At 36.8% G+C, this 24,780-nt stretch overlaps 3 protein-coding genes across 5 annotated transcripts in view; all 3 read right to left on the bottom strand.

The window, feature by feature from the left end:
- arid3b (AT rich interactive domain 3B (BRIGHT-like)) overlaps window positions 1-14,050 on the bottom strand; it is a 39,413-nt gene extending 25,363 nt beyond the window's left edge. The window contains exons 1-2 of one of the 2 annotated variants that reach the window (XM_048158498.1): window positions 13,592-14,050; window positions 11,692-12,369 (exon numbers count right to left, since the gene is read on the bottom strand). In XM_048158498.1, the coding sequence (XP_048014455.1) occupies window positions 11,692-12,369; window positions 13,592-13,627 (714 nt within the window). In that variant the 5' untranslated portion in view covers window positions 13,628-14,050. Of the gene's footprint in view, window positions 1-11,691; window positions 12,370-12,980; window positions 13,507-13,591 lie in introns of those variants that run through there. The other variant, XM_048158499.1, reaches the window with a different exon arrangement.
- Window positions 14,051-15,866: 1,816 nt separating this feature from the next.
- LOC125247779 (cytochrome c oxidase subunit 5A, mitochondrial) lies at window positions 15,867-18,723 on the bottom strand. The gene is made up of 5 exons (XM_048159262.1): window positions 18,533-18,723; window positions 17,400-17,516; window positions 16,754-16,875; window positions 16,126-16,254; window positions 15,867-16,024 (listed from the first exon to the last, which is right to left on the bottom strand). Exons 1-4 carry the CDS (start codon window positions 18,603-18,605, stop codon window positions 16,141-16,143), a joined length of 426 nt encoding a protein of 141 aa, XP_048015219.1. The 5' UTR covers window positions 18,606-18,723; the 3' UTR covers window positions 15,867-16,024; window positions 16,126-16,140.
- Window positions 18,724-20,801: 2,078 nt separating this feature from the next.
- On the bottom strand, window positions 20,802-24,780 carry LOC125247898 (delta-like protein C). Of its 2 annotated transcripts, XM_048159437.1 has the most exons (6): window positions 24,512-24,777; window positions 24,181-24,414; window positions 24,023-24,080; window positions 23,803-23,917; window positions 22,722-22,876; window positions 20,802-21,212 (listed from the first exon to the last, which is right to left on the bottom strand). In XM_048159437.1, exons 1-5 carry the CDS (start codon window positions 24,557-24,559, stop codon window positions 22,729-22,731), a joined length of 603 nt encoding a protein of 200 aa, XP_048015394.1. In that variant the 5' UTR covers window positions 24,560-24,777; the 3' UTR covers window positions 20,802-21,212; window positions 22,722-22,728. The 2 variants fall into 2 exon arrangements, with proteins under 2 accessions (XP_048015394.1, XP_048015395.1); XM_048159438.1 differs by lacking the exon at window positions 23,803-23,917 and having other exon boundaries at window positions 24,512-24,780.

Here is a 24,780-nt window from a genome sequence, read left to right as displayed (position 1 = left end):
CATTTACACAAAGTCTGAAAGGAAAAGGCAGAGTGGCAATAAAGCAGTTTACAGGACTCATCCACCGCCCCACTCTTTAATATGCTAAGTGAATCACAGCTGGGGAAGAGAGTGGTCTACAGCCTGGCCCTCTTCACGTTTACAGCGCAAACACACCAGCTGGGCCCGAGAGCGGGAACACGGTAGGGAATCAACTGCGGTGGGCATCCATGCTGTGCGCTATTGTGATGTGTCAAGTGAATGAGCGTCTACTGTAAAACCTTGAGGGAATCTGAAAACAACCACTTGTATAATGAATTACATTATAAAAAGGATTACGAGAAATCTCAAGCTTCCCAGACCCCTATGTATTTTATATAAAAGATTGGATTAATGGCCAATATTTGCATTCTACACAATTTTGTCCAATCTATAGAGCGTCCAACTTTGAGGGGATCTGAAAACAAGCAGCACTTTTACATTAAATTCCAATATAAAAGGATTAGGAGAAATCTTAGGCTTCGCAGACCTCAATGAATTTTGTCCGGTGCACATGCCAAGCCAAATGGCGTCGACACGACATCCGACCGCAAAACATTACCCTACATCGAAGACATTTACGGACTGTGCAAGCTGTTATCAGGCTTACAGGTCAGGCTTTGGCCTTACTAATCATATTAAGGGAGAACTGATTGGCTAGTGTCCAAATTAGCTGAGAAGAGAGGAAGCAGATGACCATCTGGGTCACCCGAAGGAAATGACAGCCCCTTCCCCCATATTAATTCAACAGAAACCACTACCCTAGCTGACCATGGCAAATAATTACTTGGGTAGAAGGAACAAACACATGGTGTTGTCCAGTGTGTTTGTCGCATCTGAATGTGGCAAACAATTACTTGGGCTGAAGGGACAAACGCAAAATCTAGGAACATACAGCTCTAGTAAAAAAGAAAATCATTAAAGTGGGTGGAAACCACAGTATGAGTCTTCTAGATAAGTGACATCCTGATAGAAGGGCTCAAACGAAGATCTTCTAAAGTGAATACAGTCTACCATTGAGAAACATTGAGTCAACAGACAGTAATTCTATATCAGAATGGGTTTCCCAAAGTGCTATCAACACCTAGATGGGATTGTTCAACTGAGATGAAACAGGAACCTCCCCTATCAAGCAGACATCTCTGGGCGTTAATGCAAATATACCAGTATGCTGATAGGAATGGGTGGTAATTGCATTTTGATAAGTTAGAGTCCATGCTGTGAGGGACAATTTAGTCTTTAGCACTCACCATGAGTCAACATTAAATTGAGGCACTTAGGTTGTTTGATTTTCTTTCTTAAATGATTCTTTTACAATAGGGTTGGGCAGTATGACTATGTAGATTCTGTTATACTGTAATTATCAGACTGAACTTCCAGTGTAGACAGGTTAGTTGATTATAATTTTGTTCTAATGCATCACATGGCATCCAGTTTAAATGTAGGTCGTTTAGAGTTGCCGAATAGAGCTGCAACATGAGGCCATATACAACTGATCTGTGGTGTGGATGTGGATAAATAAAAAGTATGAAATTTGTGAAATAAAAAAGGAAAAAAGAGAGGCATTTAAGTTTCCCAAATAACAAAAAATAAAACTGAACCAAAAAAAAAAAAAAAAAAAAAAGCAAAATAAACAAAATATACTCAAGTAGCTCAAAAAAAAAAAAAAAAAAAATTAACCACACAAGTTAAATATAACCAAAACAAAACAAATAGCCTTTTTTTAAAATTATTTTGTCACAAGATGTAACTATATTATTTGCAAAGATCTTTATATAAAGTTAGATGTCCAAGTATGCACAACTTTATTTGCATACATCCATAATACACATTAGTGTTGTCACGGTACATAAATTCCAGTAGTCGGTACCAGTAAAGTTTTACGGTTCTCTGTACCAATTTCGGTACCACAAGAAAATTTGTTGGAACTGTTTTACTATTTTGTTTAAGTAGCCTATTTTTTTTTTTTATTATTAAATATGATGGTAATCATACATATAAATATTTGTTGTGTGTGTATATATATATATATATAACCTCAATGAAGTAAATTTTGAAATCTAAAAAAAAAATTAAAAATTAAAAATTAAACAAAACATCCATTTTGAAACTGACATGCTTTTTTTTTTAAACTTATATATCCAGGATTAACTGCTAACGCAGGTGTCAAATGAAACAAGAAAAACCTGAATTTAAAATGGCCCTATATATATTTTTTTTTAAGTGTGAGAAGCCCAAAAGATAGTAAGTTTAATGCATACAAAAACTTTTTTTCAGCTATTCCGCTATACACACTACAGCCTGTAAAACTATGAAATAAATATTAGTAAATAATGGTAATCTAAATAATAAAAATGAGCATTATATATATATATATATATATATATATATATATCTCCACACAAAGATGCGTCATATAGCCGCTCTGTGCTTTGAGAGGGATGTGGGACACGAGCAGGAAAGAGACCATTTCCCTTTAATAATATCTTCATGTTTTCTCCTGATGTTACAAGCAACCAACACTTGTTGTAAAAGGTCTGAAGAGCGTGTTTTATCTTCAGACATTCAGACTATGTTTGATTTTGCCAGAGAAAGTGAAACTAAAAATCACCGGTGTTTCTGAAACGCGCTATACAAATAAACTTGACGTGCCTTATAAAGTCTAATAACAAGCACAAACTGAGTTAAATAGAAATTGAAGTGCAAGCAAAAATGTTTCTGTCCTATGGTGTTTTTTCTACTTTACCACAGTAAAGAATGTGAATTTAATAGGCCTAATTAAAAGCAAACCAAAGGAAGAAACGTTTATAATCCCCTGCGTGAGTGAAGATTTGGGAAAAGAAAAAGAGATTGTTAAATTCTCTGATAATCGGATGACCAGATCGCGATTCACAAAACAAAATACAAAACCGACAAAACTTAAATTTATGGACTCGCGTACCTCTCTCATTCGGCATGAACCAAAATGTTTCTATGGCTGCGATGTCACATTTAATTGCTTTTTTCTAAAAGCTTTTTGCTTCACGTAAATATTGGCACAGCCCTAGTGGGTGCCGAATATACCCGGATACTCGGTATTCCCGGTTCTACAGAAATGCTGGTATCGTCACATTTTCAAAATTTCAGTACAGACTTGGTACCCAAGTACCGATACTTTTGACAACAATAATACACATGTAGGGCGATCTATAATATATAGCAAAATCTCAACTGCTTGATTGCTTGTAACATGTAAACTATATTATCGTCCAGCAATAATCTGCTAAATGCAAATAAGGCATTAAGATATTAATATATTATAAACATTAACATGATGATTTTCTTTAAAACTGCTTTAAAACAATGTGTACATAAATAAATTTGACTTGACTCAAAAAAAAAAAAAAAAAGGAAAAACAGAAAATAAAAAAATAAACCAAAGAAACTCCTCAAAAAATAAATACATAAATAGTATAAAAAGACAGCCATATTAGTTCCCAAAATAAAAATAAAGCTAAAAAGAGAAATAAATGAACTTTACTTTACAATGATCATTAAATTAAAGAAAGGGATCAAAGAAACTTTCTCTCACTGAACTTATGTTCAAGTGCCACACGGTCATTCGGTTATCAACAGCGCTTCAGCTGCTCCATGGGCAACAGCAGCATTAAGCAGCACCATGGGGGACGGCCAGAATCTTTAATCCAAATCAAATAATTGGTTCTCCACTGCCAAAAGTCACAGTATCACTTATTCGGCTCCTTGCTGTGCCAGGAGCAATAGAGGCGGGGGAGGCGGGGGGGAGGGAGTAGATTGGGCACTTCTATCCCTGGGAATTTGTAATGGATCCATTAAGAGCATTTCATGGCTGTATGCCGCACTACGCCAAGTGATATTTCAAGGTGTGCGGCTGGCCAGTATCCCACAGTAAGATGACCTGGGAAAAAGTCTGTAAAACGTGCACTCCGCACAAGTGTAAAATAGTAGTATGCAATCGCATTGAAAACCAAAATTTCAAGTTTAGGACAAAAGGAGGCGAAGTAAAAAAAAACCCAAAGCAGCTTTATTAGGCCTTAATGCTGATATGGTCCTTTGAACAATACAAATGGCACATAGTCGACAAGAGCCGAAAGAGAGACAAAAGGCCCAAAGCCAGGGCCTGTAACTGCTTGTCCAAATCCTTGAACATCCTGCAAAGGCCTGAGGCAGAGTTCACATCCATTATCTTTGACCTGACTGGGTGCTACATGAGAAGAGATTGTCTTTCAAACAAATGGACACAGGTGTGAACATCTTGGTCCACCATGGTCCAATCCTAGTATGGAAAGTTTGTAAAAGGAAGGAACTGAAGGAACCCAGAAGCTTACCCGTCCTCAACGGCTCTTCTACTAACCTTAAGACTTTCAAAACTTCAATAATCCCTCAAGAATGAGATTTGGGGCCTTTCAGGATTCAGAACATGATGATATTTGAATTATAATACTTTGCAATTCTCGCACCTCTGCAAAACACATTCATTAATTAAGTCAAATGGGACTAACAACATGATCCCAAAACTGTAAACACAGCCCACTTTTTCCAAAGAAGTTATTTGAAAAAAAAAAAAAAAAAAAGTAGAGAAAGGTAACCTACATTGATGACACAAAAACCTTAGTTTTAACCCCGCTGGGAACGATTTTAAACAAAAACATCTGTTCCAGTCTGACAAAAAAAAAAAAACTTTCTACGAAGGTATGCATTTCTTTAGCACTTCCTAGGTGTGTTTGAAATTCCACATTCTAGTGACACTGATAAATAGATACTGTGTGATGATAAAGCCCTAAGCTGCTTTAGGTAGAATGAAAGCGGCGAAAATCTCTGGCGAGTTGGGACATGTTTTGGGGGGGGGTTGGGGACAAACATTCTACCCTTGTTAAAAGGGAAAGGAAATGGACGGACAAATAAGAAAACACCCCCTCCCTTCACCATATACCTTTCTGGTTGATTACCATTCCCCCCTCCATTATTTGCTTCTGTTACATTTGGCGAAATGGACTAGAAAGAGTCACAAATCATAGGATGGCTGCAACAAAGACACTCCCTCTATTCTCTCTTTATGCACAGGCCCCTAATGGGAATTCTCACCATTTGAAGAAAAGAAACTCTAATTCCACTTGGAATGTTTCCTCTGGGTGGGGCTGGACAAACTAGACGCAGACACCAGCCCCTCACTACACTCACATTCTTGCCTCTGGCCTTTAAAGATTTTTACTATCAAATGCCTCCTATTCAATGGTTAGAGTTACCACCCCACCAGATAGTTCACACTGGAACGGGAAGGGTGAAACGGCACCAAAACACAGCCATAAAACATCCATTTGACAGCTCACGGCTCAAATAAACCACGTTTTATCACGGAATCGGGCTGATATTCTTAAGGGCGAAGACGATTGCTAATTGAATCGCCACTGATCTATTGCACAGATGGGCTGCACTTCAAGCTGACGCCAGCGATCATGTCAACATAGGACCCAGGAGGGCCGTCCAACTGAAACTTCTCCATCGAGATGGACCACCAAGAGCCGTCAAAGCTACCAGAGAAAGATTGGCAGACCTTGCAAGTGAATTAACACCCATAACGCGTTAGAGAAATAAGCTACGCCGTAATAACGTACACCAGATGTCGTGCAAACATTTGGAGGGAACGTACCAGTGTGAGGCCATCAGGTCATTGATAATTTATACGTAAAATCATTCCACTGCGACAGCAAACCCTGATATAATAAGAATTGATTGCAACCGGCTGGGTTGTATCACTGGCATGGGGGTGAAATGTTGTCAAGGTGACGCCGACAGTTAAATAATGCAACAGAGTTCGACAAACAAGATTGTCCCCCGAACCCAAGGACAAATTTCCTGTTCTTCGTTAAGGGGAAGGGAGAACGTCAAGAGTGTGCAATCTAAAGCGCTGTTCTCTTTTGTTTATCCTTACACATCACTTTTACCATAGCAACTGCAAGGAAAACAATGTATCCCAGTCCATGTAGGGTAGCAAAAATGCAATCAGAAGCTTCAAAGTAAGATCTGAAGTGAATATTTTGGCCCCTAAAATAATAAACAGGTACTTGGTTAAAAGATTTTGCTAATTGCTGCCATATATTTCTCCTGACAAACGCAGAATCAAAGTAGCGGGGGTGTTTCTATTGACCCGATGCCTTTGATATGGTCATCATACTCGCCAAATGGGAGGCAGTAACTCAAGGCACATGCGCGCTTCGACGTCGACTGAGCCTGATTAAAACTCCATTAATCACCCAAGATTACCATGCCGAGCTGCCTAAAAGGGGCATTGTGTCAGCTACCGCTAAAAACACTAGGTTTAAAGGGCGCCAAGCTATCTGGACTAGCCTCGGCCATGTGTTCAATGAAAAGTTTAATGGCAGCCATTTGACCCCCTCACTGACTTGGAGATGATTTATTGAATTCAATGCTAGTAAACCTGAAAAACAAATCAGCAGAAAACAAAGCACAGGAAGTAGAAATAAAGATAGTAACATCCAAGAACCTTCCTGAAAAAGTCCTTCCCCTTGGAGATATTAAACAAAACTGGTGTGAACTTCCTTCATCTACAAACTGCCAATTCATTCCCCCTTTTGCTAAGATTATGAGTAACCGCAAACTTTGCGCCCGACTACTGCGATTTTATTAAAGGCGTTTACTGATTCACTAAGGCTTATCCATTTAAGTGTGAAAAGCTTCAAAAAGACAACCCCCACCCTCATTTAAAAATGCCATTTGTGGCATCTGTTCTCTTTTGTGTAGTCAGTGTCATCAAACCAGTCTCTTCACATCCCCCCCACCATGCAATCTGATACTGTTACCACAGAGAGCATCATTAAATACTAAAGGACAGAAATAAAGACGGGTGGGACCAAAAAAAAAAAAAAAAAAAAAAGGGTGGGGGTGGGATTGAAGCCCCTCGAACTCTCAAACAGTCCTTATTAAATAAGTCTGTTTTTCTCTTTTTTTTTGTGCATTAAAATTGTGTAAAATTGACACATGTAGTGTCAATACACTTAAAAAAAAAAAAATTGTTGTTTCAACATAAAAAAAAAGTGTTCGCGCTACCATAAAATTTAAGTTTAGTCAACTTGAAATGTGAAGTTGTACTAAGTGTCAACTTGGTTATTGGAGTTGACTAAACTCAGCATGAAGACTTACTTTAAGTTTAAAACATTTTTTTTTTTTTTTTTTACAGTGTAATTACTTTAGGAAAATTAAGCACATTTTACCCCCTAATTCTCATTACCATAACGCATGTGAAATTTTACACTATTTTTATTAATGATTCTCATTACCGCAATGCAGTATTTTTTTAAATTTAATTAGCATTTATTAAGGGCATTATAGCATTTATTTAATTTAATATGTTTTGTTTACATTACAGTAATGAATACACAAAAACAAGATTTCGTTTTGCATTACGGTAATGACAATTTAAGAGAACTGCTTCATTTGTTTTATAAACAATGTAATAATGCATAAAATCTTAATGGTTGCTAAAAAGAGCCTTTATTAAAGGGTTAGTTCACCTAAAAATGAAAATTATGTCATTAATTACTCACCCTCACGTCGTTCCACACCCGTAAGACCTTCGATCAGATTCAGAACACAAATTAGGATATTTTTGATAAAATCCGATGGCTCAGTGAGGCCTCTATTGTCAGCAAGATAATTAACACTTTATATATCCAAAAAGGTACTAAAAACATTTTTACACAGTTCATGTGACTACAGTGGTTCAACCTTAATGTTATAAAGCGATAAGAATAGTTGCTCAGTGGTTTGGAGCGCCAAAATCACGTGAGGCTTCATTACGTCATAAGTGTTTCACAATTTCGATAGCTCATGTTTGATACACGATCCTAACCACTGATTCGAAACAAAAGATTTGTAAAGCTTCGAAGCTTCATGAAGCAGTGTTTTGAAATCATCCATCACTAGATATTGTTGAAAAGTCGTTATTTTGTTTTTTCTGGTGCACAAAAAGTATTCTCGTCGCTTTATAATATTAAAGTTGAACCACTGTTGTCACATGAACCGTTTTAAATATGTCTTTAGTAGCTTTTTGTTAATTATCTTGCTGGCAATAGAGGCCTCACTGAGTCATCGGATTTTATCAAAAATATCTTAATTTGTGTTCTGAAGATGAACGAAGGTCTTACGGGTGTGGAACGACGTGAGGGTGAGTAATAAATGACAGAATTTTCATGTTTGGGTGAACTAACCCTTTAAAGCAAAATATAATTAATCTCCTATATGCCACCTTTTGGAAGTGACCTGGACATTTTCTTAACAGATTTCTTTGTGAAAACCCCACCTTTAAAAACGCACTAAACATTAAGTGACTCTATAAAGCTCATTCACTAAACCCTTCCCTCTTAGTAATGAGGTATAAGTCCAACCATCAGTCTTTTCAGAGCACTGAATCTCCTATTGTTTTCTATACACGTGGACAAGCCTATATTTGAAAAGCAGTATACAAGCCCTCAGACCACTACCCTCTATAAATACATATATAATGACATGGGTGTGATGAAAACATCACAGATCTGCCTGTCAACACACAACCTTCCCAACAATCACCACAGTTTTACCAGCTTGTGCTTGTTGTTACTGATCTACTGCAAATGAAACCGCTTTGAACACAAGTAACCTTTAATAAAACCATGTTGGATGTTTTGAGTAAAAACACACGGTCATAACATCAAAGATACCAACAATTGCAGAATTAAAATGGATGCACTATTAAATGTCGCTTTGGGGGTTTCGATATATATACACATATGTTATTCAACATAGTCTAATAAAGTAGGGTAAATGGCCTTTGATTGAAAGCTTGCAAATATCAAGGGCTCAAAGAAGCCATAAGAGTGAGCGTATGAAATTAGAGCAATCCATTTTTCCCTGATTGATCGATCACTCAAGCGCAGCTGAGCAAACAAAGAGCTCAGACCTGAGGCCACTAAAATGGATGACAGCACTACAGGGAAATGTCTCACTCCACATTACGGTACCAAGACGGTCTTTTTGAAAGACGGCCTCGTCCTGTCGTGATTGACGCGAGCGCTTTAAAAGCATGTTTATGAAAATTACATCACACAAACATAAAAATCTTGTAGCTATGGTACACAAAAGGATATTTTGAAGATATTGTCCAATGTCCAACTTTAGACCCCATTGACTTTCATTATATGGACAAAAAGACATTGGAACAACATGAGGGTGAGTAAACGATTGCCCCATTTTTTTTTCTTCCTGGATGAATAATCTCTTTAAACGCATTTATTTAAGATTCCCACGTGCAATTGTCCTAAATCCTGCAAAATCTACACGTGTAAACTGTCAGGGCGGCTCTCCAACAGCACACGACTGTAACATTCTCCCTCTTGTATTGCAACTTGACAGCATGCCTCTCTGGTCACAGGCCAAGACAGCATTACTGCCAAGAGCTTGTTCTCAAGAAACACCGGCGGTAGGGGGAAAGTGAGACGGCAAGAAGAGAGAGAATGAAAGCGCTCTCCTGTTGGGCCGCCTGCCAGAACGCCACACTTCAGGGATATCCAGGGACAAAAGCCTTATGTCAGGACAGAATTCCCTAAAGACTCGGGATGAACAAACAGAGAAATTAACTGACGGAGTCGTAGGACCATGTCTGAGGGTACAGCTTGGCTCACAGCAGGACACTATTGACGATAAGGGAAGAGGACGACAATAGCTTCTGAAAGAAGTGGAATGCAACAAGAGGAGAAAAAAAAAAAAAGAGGCACAATTTCTTTTGTACACTTTTGGGAGAATGCCAACATTATTTTCAACAATGATACTTAATTTATTTTAACTTACACTTTATTAGGGATACATGATATATCAGCCACCATATCGGTATCGGCCGATGTGTGTTCATTTTTAATGTCATCGTTATCAGCCCAATAAGAAAATTTGGCCAATATATAAAAGTCAATAAATAATAGATTATTTCCTTCAACTGAAACACTCACCATGATAGTTTTGAATTGCTTGAAATATGATTGGAGTCACTTCAAAAAGTAAAATACATATGCAGCGCAAGTCATAAAATGAATGAGAACATTATTATGATTGTGTGCTTGGGACATGGATTTTAATAGGGACACTTTTGTCTTTGTAATCTCAAATTATATAAAAATTTAGATTTATCGGCCAATATATATTGTTTATCGGTTTTCATATATATAAAGAATTATCGGTTATCTGTCAAAATTTCATATCGGTACATCCCTACATTTTAATAATAATAGCATTAAAGGAAAACTCCACTTTTTTTGAAAATAAATAATAGATAAATAACTCCCTTAGAGTTAAACGGTTATCTGATTTTTACCGTTTTTCTCCGGGTCTGGCGGTACCACTTTTAGCATAGCTTAGCATAGTTCATTGAATCTGATTAGACCGTTAGCACCTCGCTCAAAAATGACAAAGAGTATTTTTCCCCATTTAAAACTTGACTCTTCTGTAGTAACATCGTGTACTCAGAAAATGAAATTTTTGCAATGATATTACGCAGCGCCTGCGACCCGTTTGCACAGGGAGCGTGCCTTGCAACCATGGAGACATTTGTGAGAGACGCTGCGTAACATCATTGCGCCTGCTGCACCCATGGTACGGCAACAAAGTTCCTTGATTATTACGCCGGAACGAGAGTATAGTTCCTAGCCATATCGGCCTAGAAAATCACAACTTTTCATTTTCCGGTCAGTCTTAGTACACGATGTAACTACAGAAGAGTTACGTTTTAAATAGGAAAAATATTGAAACTCTTTGGTCATTTTTGAGCGAGATGCTAACGGTCTAATCAGATTCAATGAACTATGCTAAGCTATGCTAAAAGTGGTACCGTCAGACCCCGAGATCGGCTGAATGGATTTGAAAACGGTAAAACTCAACTGTTTTACTCTAGGGGAGTTGGAAAATGAGCCTATTTTCAAAAAAAGTGGAGTGTTAATTTGAGGGCAATATAACAAATACTAGCAATTGTTTATATATTGATTTAATAACATTATTTTTTTCTATACATTATGGCAATAAACGCAAAAACAAGAATTCTTTTTGCATTATGGTGATGAGAACTTATGGGAAATTATGCTCAATTTAAGGAACTAATGTCAAAATGCAGAAACTCTTAAAAAGACATCTTTATCTTAAAACAAACCCCTGCAAAAAATAACCTAATTTCCTTTTCTTGGCATATTTTGTGAAAATCTCCCCCCTAAATTACACTCAACAGTGTTGCATGAAGTGACACTACAATCTGTCACTAAACCCTTCTCTCTAATTAATGAGGTACAAGTCCAACCAAATTCTTTTGTACACTTTTAGGAGAATGCGTATTCCTGTTGTGCTCAAGAAAACTTGATGAAATGTCCTATTCAGAGCTGAAAACATTTCAATAATCTGAGATGAGTCATTTTCACAGTTTTTGAACGTCTAAAGACTCTTTACAATTCATCTTATGATCTGACACTCCTCAAACCATGCAGTGCTGAATGAAAATATGCTGTATTGCTGCTTTTGCAGGTCAATGGTGATAAAGTCAGAAAAAACACAATGCTTGCAAATGCCTAACATACAGAAAAACCTCGGAGATTAATGATGAGAGACAGAAATATAGACACAAACCTGTTTGAATGAGTCATCGAGGCTCCAATCGCCCAGTCCGTTTGGTGTGTTGAACGATTGTTGGTCGTTGAGGGAGTCTTCGGGTTCATCTTTCACTTTAGTGGTCGGTGACAGGGCACGTTTTTTAGCAGCAGAGGGTGAGGCGGCGTAGACGGGGAACGGATAAGGAGGGACTCCAACAGCCGCTTGCTGAAGTGCAAGGCTTTGCTTCCTGAGGAACTCCAAGCCTTCGCTTTCCTCTTCTTCGCTTCCATCTTCTCCATCCATCATTTCATCATCGTCATCTTCGTCCCCCTCGGACCCTCTTCCCCTGTCCATCTCATCAGCGGCGTCCTCCTCATGTACTAGGTCAGAGCCGGGTTTCATGGGCCCCCTGGCAGCTGGAGGCCCCTGGCCGCCTTTCAGCGCTCTGTCTCTGGAGTTTTTGCTGTAAAAATCAGGGGTTAATGGGGCACCCTGGGCCCTGGCAGAGGCCATGATGGCTTGCTGTGCAGCCAGCTGCTGGGCGTACAGAATGTGGGCTTCCCTGAATTGTCTCTCCTTGCGCTCCATCTCCAGCTTAGCTTGTTGTTGTCTCTGGAGCTGCTCCATAACTGCCTCCAGTTTGACACCAGCCGCACTTCCAAAAGCCGCCTGGGAAAATGCACTAGCCAGACTGCTGTCCTGAGACAAGCTGGGCTGGATTGCGGACAGAATAAGCAAATTAATTAAGTTCTTCTTAATTTTTCACACACACAAAAAAAATTATAAATGAAATATTTTAAGATAAGAATACAAAAACAGAAGTTCAATATAATTCAATCAAAATTTAACTTGAATATTTAAAAATAAATCAACTGAATAACTCACTTTCAAAAGTTATGCATTTTTGAAACACTCATGCCACACAACAACTAATGTGTAAACAATCAGTCTGCGTTTCTATTGCAAACTGAATTCTTTTAATTCGAATTAACAGCATTTGCTTAGTATAAAAAACATTACAGTTCGAATTAAGGGCATAAAATGCGCGTTAAGAACTGTAAACAAATTGGATAATGAATTCGATTCGAATTAAATTCGAATAGAACACAAAAACGCGTAAACAAATTAGCACAAACGACAATTCTAAGGAATTCTAACTCATGTGATTTAAATGGAAAACAAATACGTGTAAGCAAATCTTCACAACGAACAGCATTCGAATTAAATTCACAAGAATTTTAATTAGCATTAACAGTATTTATAATGTCACAAAAGGATTAAAGTCGCATTCCGCAGCTCGCTTATTGCCCAGTAGGCCAACCTACCTTTGACCCCCCCAATAGAGACGACCAGTCTGGATTGTAGAACGACCGGATGTCCGGCCAAAACGGCGTATTGCTTTACACTTTGTTAAATATTTAATATTTAGCCAAATCCAGTCGAGATATGCTTTTACTTTACAACTAATTAAAGCACAGTTTAACACGCGCGCGCAGTTACAGAAGATATTCAGATCACAGTCGAATCATGGCTGCCCAAAAAGTATGGCGCTCTTCCAAAAACAATTAAGCTATTAAAAGAGAGAACGAACACACGACGCAACAAAGTATCGCGTTCTAACGGAAACAAACGGAGATATTTTGGACTTTTCGAACTCGGCAGCGCGCGAACTGGAACTTTAAAAACAAATAAACAGCACGAGTTGTAACATGAAAAAATCCTGAAATCATGACGTGTACAATGTGGATTTTCGCTACATATAATAGCTTGATAACTCACACGGAGGTAATCAGAATAAATATTGATTAATTGCGACCATTTTAGAACATCTTAAATGTAGATACGATGTTTTATACGCTCGAGATCTGCTGATGAAATATTACAGTAGCTTATCAATATATTCAACAGGGCTCTGTGCCAACAGGACGGAACTCACCACTTGCGCTTTGCTGCTACTGGAATTGTCCACCATCACTCTTTTCCTAGATAAACCACCGTGCGTGTTTTGCTCAGCGCACCGAGGACGTGTGCATCCACCCGGACGTTTAATATCCCCTCTGATAAAACGGTAATAAAACTCTCGGTGTTTGCAGAGGGAGGAAAAAAACACTTGGGGCCAGCCAAAGGGGAAACGCCTGACCTCACCTCCCGAACTGCGCGCTCAGGGACTCCCACAGTCCCCTAGACTTTTCCTCCTCCAGCCGGAGCCAATCCCCCCGCACATTACCGCACATTTAAATCCCGCCCCACTGGCTGACTCGTGCAACAAGTTACTACGTTCTTACGTTTCCCCTTTGCAAGCAGCAAAGTAAAATATTTATAGCACAAAAACCGATAGGACTTAACATATTACACTTACGTGGCTATTTCATGGATCTAATATTAGAAGGTCATTTTTCATTTTAGACTCGAAATTCTGACCCCACATCAGCACATTATATATTTAGCAGACTAAAAATGAACAATGAAAAAAAAAAAAAAAAAAAAAAAGTTTTTTACCCAAAATCTTTTAAGTATACATCACAACTTTTGAGTGTAATTTTTACTTTGATATATGATTTAAGTTGAAAGCATACCTGCTGCGCCCCCTAGTGATTCAAAAATGCTATAACGTTTACTGTATTATAGCTGGTGTCAGGCAGAAAAACAAAAACTGTTTACTAGCCACCTTATTTTTAACGTAAGCGTTATTTTTTTTTTTTTTACCTCGAATATGTGCGAGACTTCCGGTCTCAATTATTTTAACTGTCCGTTATGCTGCTTGATGTTACACACTGTTATTTTTCATATTCATTTATTATCGTCGTATATAAACACTGTTTTGTAACGCAAATGGTTTTTACCGTTTACTGAGCTTTGTTATTCTTCGTTATTAGCAGCTAATAAAGCGGAAGTCTCGCACATTCACAGGAAATAGTTCGCTTTTCATTCAATTCCAAATACTCAAAATATTGTAGGTTCTCTTAAACGTTTAACAGAGACTTCCTCATTTGAAAAATAATGTGGATAGATTTTCATTTTTGTGATTATAACTATTTAAAGAAACAAAAACAAAACTACCCAGTTAAAAAAATACTATAGAGAACCATACTATAGTAAAGTACTTTGTTGTGGTAATATAACTATAGTAATATAAACAAATTATTTTATCCAATGCTGTACTAAGTTTTCTACAACTATTATACTACAATATACACTAGTTTACTGTATTAAAAAATAAAGTACACTACAGTTTATCAGTTCACTATAGTTAAAGGGTTAGTTCACCCAAAAATGAAAATGTCATTAATTACTCACGCTCATGCCGTTCCAGACTCGTAAGACCTTTCGTTAATCTTCGAAACGCAAAATAAGATATTTTTTGTTGAAATCTGATGGCTCAGTGAGGCCTGCATAGGGAGCAATGACATTTCCTCTCTCAAGATCCATTAATGTACTAAAAACATATTTAAATCAGTTCATGTGAGTACAGTGGTTCAATATTAATATTATAAAGCGAGAATAATATTTTTGGTGCGCCAAAAAAACAAAACGACTTCTATAGTGATGGCCGATTCCAAAACACTGCTTCAGGAAGCATCAGAGCATAATGAATCAGCGTATCGAATCATGATTCGTGTCAAACCGCTAAACTGCTGAAATCACGTGACTTTGCCGCTCCGAACTGCGGATTCGACACACTGATTCATTACGCTTCGAAGCTCCTGAAGCAGTGTTTTGAAATCGGCCATCACTAAATAAGTCGTTATTTTGTTTTTTTTTTGGCGCACCAAAAATATTCTTGTCGCTTTATAATATTAATATTGAACCACTGTACTCACATGAACTGATTTACATATGTTTTTAGCACATTAATGGATCTTGAGAGAGGAAATGACATTGCTCCCTATGCAGGCCTCACAGAGCCATCGGATTTCAACAAAAATATCTTAATTTGTGTTCCAAAGATGAACGAAGGTCTTACGGGTGTAAAACGGCACAAGTAATTAATGACAGAATTTTTCATTTTTGGGTGAACTAACCCTTTAATACTACAGTATGGTGTAGCACTCATTAAAGTGTTGTAAATACTATAATATAAACAGTATCCTACTATAGTATGGTTCAAAAACACTATAGCATTTACTATAAATTACTATAATATTTTTTATCACCAGTTAGCAGTTAATACAACAAGTCTGAGGCATCAGATAAAACACAACAAGTTTAAGTAAAGATATATCTCCCTTTATTAGGTCCATCAATATTTTACAAGCAAAAGAACATAATAAAGGCCAGTTAAATATAACACAAACACCATGACACGAGGCGAAGACTTCAAGTACAGTGGTCTACTCGGCCCAGACAAGAGCAGCAGTCCTCTGGAAGACTGTAGGTAAAAAGGAAAGATACAACGGACATGTTAAATCAAATAAAGAAACATCTTGCATTTGCTTAGAGAAACAATACATCATGCACGCTAATACTCACCACAATCGCAGACATCTATGCTTTGTCAATGCCAAGTTCCTCAGGTGTAGGGATACCAAGCTCACTGAGGGTAGGCTGGAGCTCTTGGACAACGTAGGGGTAGATTTCTTTGTGTGGGCCAGCTTTGTCCTGTGTAAAAAAAAAAAGAAAAAATTTAATTAAATTTGTAAAATAATTCTTTTTTTTTTTTTTTAAATAAAAAAAATATAGATTTTTTTTATTATTCATTTTCAGAAAAATCATGTTAAATGCAGCTTCAACAAATTAAAGGGATAGTTCACCCAAAAATGAAAATTCTGTCATCATTTACTCCTCAAGTAGTTCCAAACCTGTATAAATTTTTTTGTTCTGCTGAACACAAAGGAAGATATTTGGAGGAATATTTGTAACCAAACATATCTCGCCACCCATTGACTACCATAGTAGGAAAACTAAATACTATACTAAATACTAAATTTCCAAATATCTTCCTTTGTGCTCAGCAGAACAAAGAAATTCATACAGGTTTGGAACAACTTGAGGATGAGTAAATGATGACAGAATTTTCATTTTGGGGTGACCAATCCCTTTAAGTGAATAATGTTGTTGTGGTGGTGTATTCTGCAGTTGCACAGAGACATATAATGACCTTGACTGCCTCAAGAATGCGGATGGCACTGGCTAAATCGTCTAGCCTCCGACAGGCTCTCAGTGCTGCCTCCAGGATCTTTGGCTCAGGTACCAAGTCGTAACCGATCAAAGTGTTCATTCCTGAAGCAAAATGAAAGAAAACACACATTTACTCAACAGACACCAGATGGGTGTCATTCTGTTGAAATTGTCTTCCTTGATGCAAGAGCAAACACTTCCTTGTTCCAAAGACTTTTAGGTTAAAGATAAACAGACGGTCATAAATTTTTGATTCCAACAGATTAAACTAAACCAGCTTTACAGGTTATGAATCATAAAAAAGCAAACAAAAACAACAGGCTGTGTCAATATAGAGTCATCTGTAATGATTAATGATGGAAACCTGCTTGTATAATGGTGTATTATAGTTACAGGGTGATATTTCAGAACATGCTAAAAGGATTATATATATATATAGTTTTTGTTGAGATATTGCTTGCTACGGAATTCACTTTCTGAAACATTGCAATCTTAAAGAGCAGCATTCAAATCAACATATGGCCAATAAAATAAATTTATGAGAGCAAATTCTTGCTTTACAAGCTCAGCAGTTGAATGCACAGCTGCTGATTCAATAACAAGGTCAAAGCGCCACCGTCACCCACCTTTCCTCAGCTCCCAAGCATCGATGTCTGGCTTGTTGAAGTAAGTGACCCAGCGGGCATCAAACTCTTCATCTGTCTCCTGTTTGCCATGGGAATAAGAACGAGCAGCTACCGAAGCTGTGAAAGTAAAAGACCGGAGATGATCACAAGAGACTTGACTCACTTTATCAGACTAAGTAAGTTAGAGAACGACATCCAGATGATAAAAACGCTGCAGTCGTGGTCAAAGTACTTCCGGGAAGTATTGTATAATTTTCTCTATGATTCACTGATTGCGAACAACTCTTCGTAGCGCAGTGATATTTGGCATACAGGCCTTGTTCCAGTTGGAACTGGTCCAGTGCTTGTTTGACCTATGTTTGAGTGTTACCTTGTCCGATGGGTCAGTATGATTTGAGCTAACTCCTAACTGTCTGCTAAAGAAGGTCAGACAATACGTTCAATTGATATCCTAACATGAGATGTATAATATAAAACATTTAAACTAGATGTTGTATGATCATCATGATGTGCTCTATATTCTATAGTTGCATCTATTATGATCTGGGTTTGCACAGAGGTCAGTGAATTGTACCTAACAGAAATTGAGGATTATGCGTATTCCTCATCTTTAGATGCAACCCCGAGTCGCACGTACACATTGACCACATGATTATGGATTATATGACTATATGAAACCGCTCCAAAGCAAAAATGATAAACCACACAGCCTGTTTGCTAGGCTAAATATGCAGAAAGCCTAAATATTTACCTATTATACTTGCTGTTTCAATGAAAGCTCAGAATAATGTGTCAATCTGGGATGCTTTCGGTTTGAGTGTCGCGTTTCCTCCGCGCGCTGGGCCGAAGCCTCACTCTAGTGGGTCATTACAAGGACACTGTGAGAAAACTTCTACAGGACTTAATAAATGACAGGCAAAATGCGATTATGAAATGGAAATGCTTTAATAAAAACGATACACGAGCGCGTGATAATAACCTCTGAAAGGTATAACCTTTCAAGCAAGACACCGGTGCTGCCTCGGTTAGCCTATGTGCTAAGCTACGTTCAAGGTGTTTCCGTTATCTCTGATTCTTATTGTAGTTTTTTCTAAGAGCGATTTCATAATTAATGTGGTAAAATCAGTATTTACCTGTATATTGTGGCCGTGACCTTGTTAAACTCCGAGCACCGGAGACTGAGAGTCGAAGGGCGGCTCTGAACATAGTGCGGCTCACCGGACTCAAGCGCTGCTTGGACTTGAAGAACGACAGGCTCGCGCTGCTGAGGAGGCTAGTTCAGATAGCCGACCTGCTAACACGCGACTGTCTCGTGACTGCGCATGCGCACTTGTCTGGCAATAAAGCAGTATATGGACTCTGTTCATGGGAATCAATGTATAGTGAGGAGGAGGTTTGCTAAAGAGGATTATAAAAAAGCGTGAAGGACAAAAGTTACATTTCTAGACTGTATACAAATTTAAACTTCTATTATATGCATTATGAAAGCAATATTTGATTAAATATAGCCTATTTATATTATTTTGTTATTTAATGTTTATTGATATTTAATCATGGAAAACATTATTACAAAAAAACATCTAAATAAAACCACAAAAAGTACGGCTCCTGCATTTATTGCCTTCATATAGTACAAGCAATTCTTCATAACATGGTCATAATTTAAATGATATTATATGCCGTCATTAGTAAACTTTTTTTGTGCAATATTATGGCATTATTATCAAAGAATTATTTTGATCAAAATAGTTAAGTTTCGTTACATTTATGTACACTACCGGTCAAAAGTTTGGAAACATTACTATTTTAAATGTTTTTGAACGAAGTCTCTTATGCTCATTAAGGCTGCATTTATTTCATAATAAATACAGAAAAAACAATAATATTGTGAAATATTATTACAATTTTAAATTTGTGGTTTTCTATTTTAATATGCTTTAAAATATAATTTATTTTTGTAATCAAAGCTGAATTTTCAGCATCATTACTCCTTGATGATCCTCCACCAATCATCAAGATATGGTGATTTGAACTGTTTGAAAACAGTTGTGTTGCTTAATATTTTTTTGGAACCTGTGATACTTTTTTCAGGATTCATTGATGAATAAAAGGTTAAAAAGAACAGCATTTATTCAAAATATAAATCTTTTCTAACAATATAAATCTTTACTCTCACTTTTTATCAATTTAACACATCCATGCTGAATAAAAGTATTAATTTCTTTCAAAAAAAGAAAGGAAAAAAAAATACTGACCCCAAACTTTTGAACGGTAGTGTATATTGTTACAAAAGATTTCTATTTTAAATAAATGCTGATTTTTTTTTTCACTTTTTATTCATCAAAGAATCCTGAAAAAGTATCACAGGTTATAAAATAATATTAAGCAGCACAACTGTTTCCAACATTGATAATAAATCAGCATATTAGAATGATTTCTGAAGGATCATGTGACACTGAAGACTGGAGTAATGATGCTGACAATTCAGCTTTGCATCAATTATATTTTAAAGTATATTGAAAAAGAAAACCATAATTTTAAATTGTAATAATATTTCACAAATTTTCTGTATTTATTATGAAATAAATGCAGCCTTAATGAGCATAAGAGACTTCGTTCAAAAACATTAAAAATAGTAATGTTTCCAAACTTTTGACTGGTAGTGTACATACATTTATGTTACTAAAAAGTTAGTGTTAGATTAAAGTGAAAAAAGTGTATTTTCTGTCTTTCAATAAAAATTTTTTTTTAAATAGTTATAATGATTTAGCTTCTATCCCTAAATGTGAATTTCATATTGCTACAATATACAGCAACTGTTTCCAAAATAGTTGTTCTCACCAGCAGGGGGCAGTATTACATTTCATAATGTTAAACCCAGGGACAGTTAACAAAACTAACAGTGACCATCATTTTAAACTACATGTAAATGAGAAATGTTTCATTGGCAACTAGCTGAAAAATAAAAGACACATTATATATTCAGCGTCATACTCGTGAACCCTATCACTGCCATTATAAAGCATAGATGTGTCAGGATATTTATTAATATAACTCTGATTGTGTTCATCAGAAAGGAGAAAGTCATATACACCTAGAATGGCTTGAGGGTGAGTAAAGCTTGAGATAATTTTCATGTTAAAGTGAATTATCCTTTAAGACAAATATCACAATATTTTTGTATCAGACCCTTTGCACAGAACAGTATTTTAAAATGGCAAAATTAGTTCTCATCTCAACATTTGGTTTTCTTAAGTACTGCAGCCACTCAATAAAATCACTAATATTAAACAATTCACATTCATTTCTTTATAATTGTGTTATATTTACAAACATAACAGGCCTAAAACAGTGCGCTTTTAATAAAAAATGAAAAAGTTAATAACAAAACCATAAAAAGCATAGTTTAAAAAAGGCAATGCGTTTATTTGTTTACATTATTTGTGTTTACTTCAGGAACACATTATATAACTACCTGCCATATACATATAACAAATTATGATTTATGATCAACTACAGTACAAGTTTGTCATTTAAAGCACCATAATTAAAGGTGATGAAAGTAGATTTGTTGGATGAGACCTTTCAGCATAGAAAATAAAATACCATGACATCAGTTCAGATCCTCGTTGCAGAACAGGCCGCCCCAACCTTCCTTGCAATTGCACTGAAAGGGCTGGTTGCAGGTGCCATGCAGACACCCCGGGTATCGCTGGCACTTGTTGCAGAGGGGGCCTTGCCACCCAAGGCGACACTTGCACTCACTGGGGGCCTCACAATAACCGTGCTCCTTGCTACAGCCTGAGCAGATGGCTGTTTAGGGAGAGGGAGAAAAGAGGTGACATTAGAATGATTGGCATCATAAAACAACCACTCTTCTAGAGGCTCAGGCACATCAAAGGAGCTGAGGGACCAGTGGCAGTGCTAGGATGGGGCTTGCTGGGGCTATAGCCCTACCAGAAATTTGCTTATCACCTAATGATTTTCCTGTTTTTATGCTCAGCGTCACTTTAATTAAAAATAATTTTAAAAAATCATTAAAAACCTAAAAAATGGTTAAAGGATTAGTTCATTTTCAAATTAAAATTTCCTGATAATTTACTCACCCCCATGTCATCCAAGATGTTCATGTCTTTTTTGAGGAAAACATTCCAGGATTTTTCTCCTTATAGTGGACTTCAATGGCCTCCAGATGGTTGAAGGTCAAAATTACAGTTTCATTGCAGCTTCAAAGTGTTCTACACGATCCCAGACGAGGAATAAGGGTCTTTAAGTTTGAACTAAATTGTCATATACAATATGCTACTGCAAGTATATAACAATTAGTTCAAACTTTGACCTGTGGAGGGCAGTAATACACTTAGCAGCGTCTAAGAGAGCTAGTTCAAGATGAGCATTTATGGTTAAAATGTATACAATTAAAAAAAAAAAAATTTTAGAAAATGAGTGACGGTTTCTCTAGATAAGACCCTTATTTCTCGTCTGGGATCGTGTAGAACGCTTTGAAGCTGCACTGAAACTAATTTTGACCTTCAACCTTTTGGAGTCCATTGAAGTCCACTATATGGAGAATAATCCTGGAATGTTTTAATCAAAAACCTTAATTTCTTTTCGACTGAAGAAAGAAGGACATGAACATCTTAGATGACATGGGGGTGAGTAAATTATCAGGAAATTTTAATTTGAAAGTGAACTAATCCTTTAAAATGTTGTAAATGTGCCAATAATAATTATAATGGGGGGAGGAATCAATTATACTACTTTTTTTTGTGTAACAGTTGTATTGTAGTTCTCAGCACCATCAAAATAAAAGTCACAACAACAAACGTAGCTTACGTCACTTCAGAGTTCCTACTTCCGGTGCGAATGCAACCAGGAAAATTGTCCTAGGGGAACATTTAGTTGGTGGCTAGTTCTTATAACTAAGTTCCTAGAACTATCTGGTGTCAAAGCCCCTTATGTTACCTTGCAAAAGTATAGTGTAAGGTAAAATGGAAAATTAAATAAGTAAAATGCAGTAAATGCAGGGTATTGAAGTTATTGAGGCACTTATTTGTTTTCTTAGCACCCCCAAGAAAAAAAAATTCTGGAGCCGCCTGTGGGGGACACGCATAAGAAACACATGCTGCCTTTTTCACGGAAGGCAGAGCATATTAGGTTTCAACACGTGTCCTTGTTAATTCATGCTCTTTGCTTCTATTGTTACAGTGAACAAAAGCAAACTTAGAAGTTTTATTTGGCTGTAATGATTGTATCTCTATGGTGCACATAATAATGTACAAAATTCAAAAATAGTTATGTTCTGTTTTTGAATACGCTTACATTCTGCTCAATAATCGCCTATCCATCCAGGCAGGCAAATTCTGTTTCCATCGGCGTCACAGATGAAGTGGCCAAACGCATCATTCCGAGGGCGGCAGAAATCCGAGCATTCCTCGCCGTGGTAGAATTCATCACACACGACGCGATATGAAAAGCTATGGAAGTAAAATAATATGCATTCCATTAAAGTTGCAGTAAGTAGATTTTGAAAAACAACTGTTTGAAAGTTAGTCAGGCCGACACCTACAACAAACGTGTTAACAATCAGCAATAGGGGACGTAGCTATAACATAGAGGAGACAGAATGAGTAAGAGGGAGATTTGAAAAAAAAAAAAAAAGAAAACCTGCAGAAAGAGAGATGATAAGACAATACAAAAGAGCTCAAAAAATATCACTGGAATGAAGGGTTATGACTGGGCAAGATCATTAGGACCCGCGTTAATATTAGAAAAGCTTTAAGTGGGAAGGTCTGAAAACAGATGTGGAGGCTGCTTTGATTCGGCTTCACATGTGAGTAACACTGGGTTTGAGTGTTATTGATTGTCTGGAGCTGCGGCGAATAACAACAAACACTTGTTTGTATTTACTCTTGTGTACTGTACATTCAGTTTTTGTGCTTCCTTGTCATTTGTTCATCATCTGCGCTTTATTTTTCGTGAAGCATTTCGTTGCATGTCAGCTGTGATAGACATCCATAAATAAACAGACATAAGCTGTGAATATTTCAATTCAAAACATTTCACAAACATTTTCATTATTAAAAATTCATTAATCTATATTCACCTTTCAGATTTCATCAATGTGCAATGTTGAATTTTCTGTCGAATTTGAACCACTGAATTTTTAAAGCGAAATAAAATGGACCAAAAATTCCCTGTCGAATATTATAGGTTGTATTTTTAAACAGACCAAATATTTTGGAAGTGAAATCTTAAAGTTAAATATAGATTATTGAATTTTTAATAATGTAAATGTGTGTGAAATGTTTAAATCATTAAAAGCCCATTAAAATGCATATTTTTTTCAATTAGTGCAATTCAACAAGTTTTTTTGTTTCAAAAACATTTGTCATTATTTTACTTCCATAAAAAGCGCAGTTGGCTTTGCTCTCCGAGATGCACTTCCTGTGACCAATTCTTGTCGATAGCGAGTCTTCTTTTGGTGCCCAAACGGCTGATTGTGTTGTTGATATTCTCAGAAACGAATCAAAAAAGATATTTGTTAAAGACAGAAGTAGTCATAACAAATACAATTTTTTAAACTACTAAAAAAACAGGTGAGGCAAAAGTAGGCCGCATACTTGTTGACTGGTCAGAGGACTCTGCGTTCCAGGCTTCGATTATCAGCGAGACAATTCCCTGAAATGACAGAAAACTCTGTTAAATGTTTATTATACAATACATAGGCCTACACAATAAGTGATAATGAATCATATAAGATTCATTTTGAGCAACTCACCGGCCACTTGACAAAAAAAGGCACGCGGATATGTGCACTGCTGGAGATGGAGTCTACGCTCAATATGTCTGTCATTCCAGTGCCATAAGTGCACGGCGTCTCAGGTTGAATGATGTCTTGTGAGTGCTTCAGGCAAACGCGGAAAAAGATCTGGCAGTCGCTGGACCGTTTACACACACTGTTTGTGCTTGTGAAAGAGTGCACTTTCAACTCAAACACACCAGATGATTCTACCTATTGAAATAAAAACAGTACTAAGATTAGTACAAGTGAAAACACTGGTTAATAGAAGGGCCTTACATTCAAATGTGTGAAAGTGTGAAATACTCACCAGATGCGCTGATATCAAAATAAAAAAACTTAATAAAACACAAGCCATTTTGTTTCTTCCTGTCTGCAACTGAATGATAGCAGACTGCAAAAGTAGTCCGATATGAATGTTTGTAGTGGTATCCACAATTTAAGGGAAAAAAATATCAGAATGCAAAGATAAATTACTTAACTATTTGAAAAATCTTAATGTCATCTGTGTTGGAGCTTACAAAGCAAAAACAGATTTCTTGCTCCAGGAGACTTGGCACCTGTCAGTTGTGGAGTGTG

Source organism: Megalobrama amblycephala, linkage group LG15, assembly GCF_018812025.1.
Source record: "Megalobrama amblycephala isolate DHTTF-2021 linkage group LG15, ASM1881202v1, whole genome shotgun sequence".
NCBI classification, from domain to species: domain Eukaryota; kingdom Metazoa; phylum Chordata; class Actinopteri; order Cypriniformes; family Xenocyprididae; genus Megalobrama; species Megalobrama amblycephala.
This window is presented reverse-complemented; position numbering and strand designations above follow the sequence as displayed.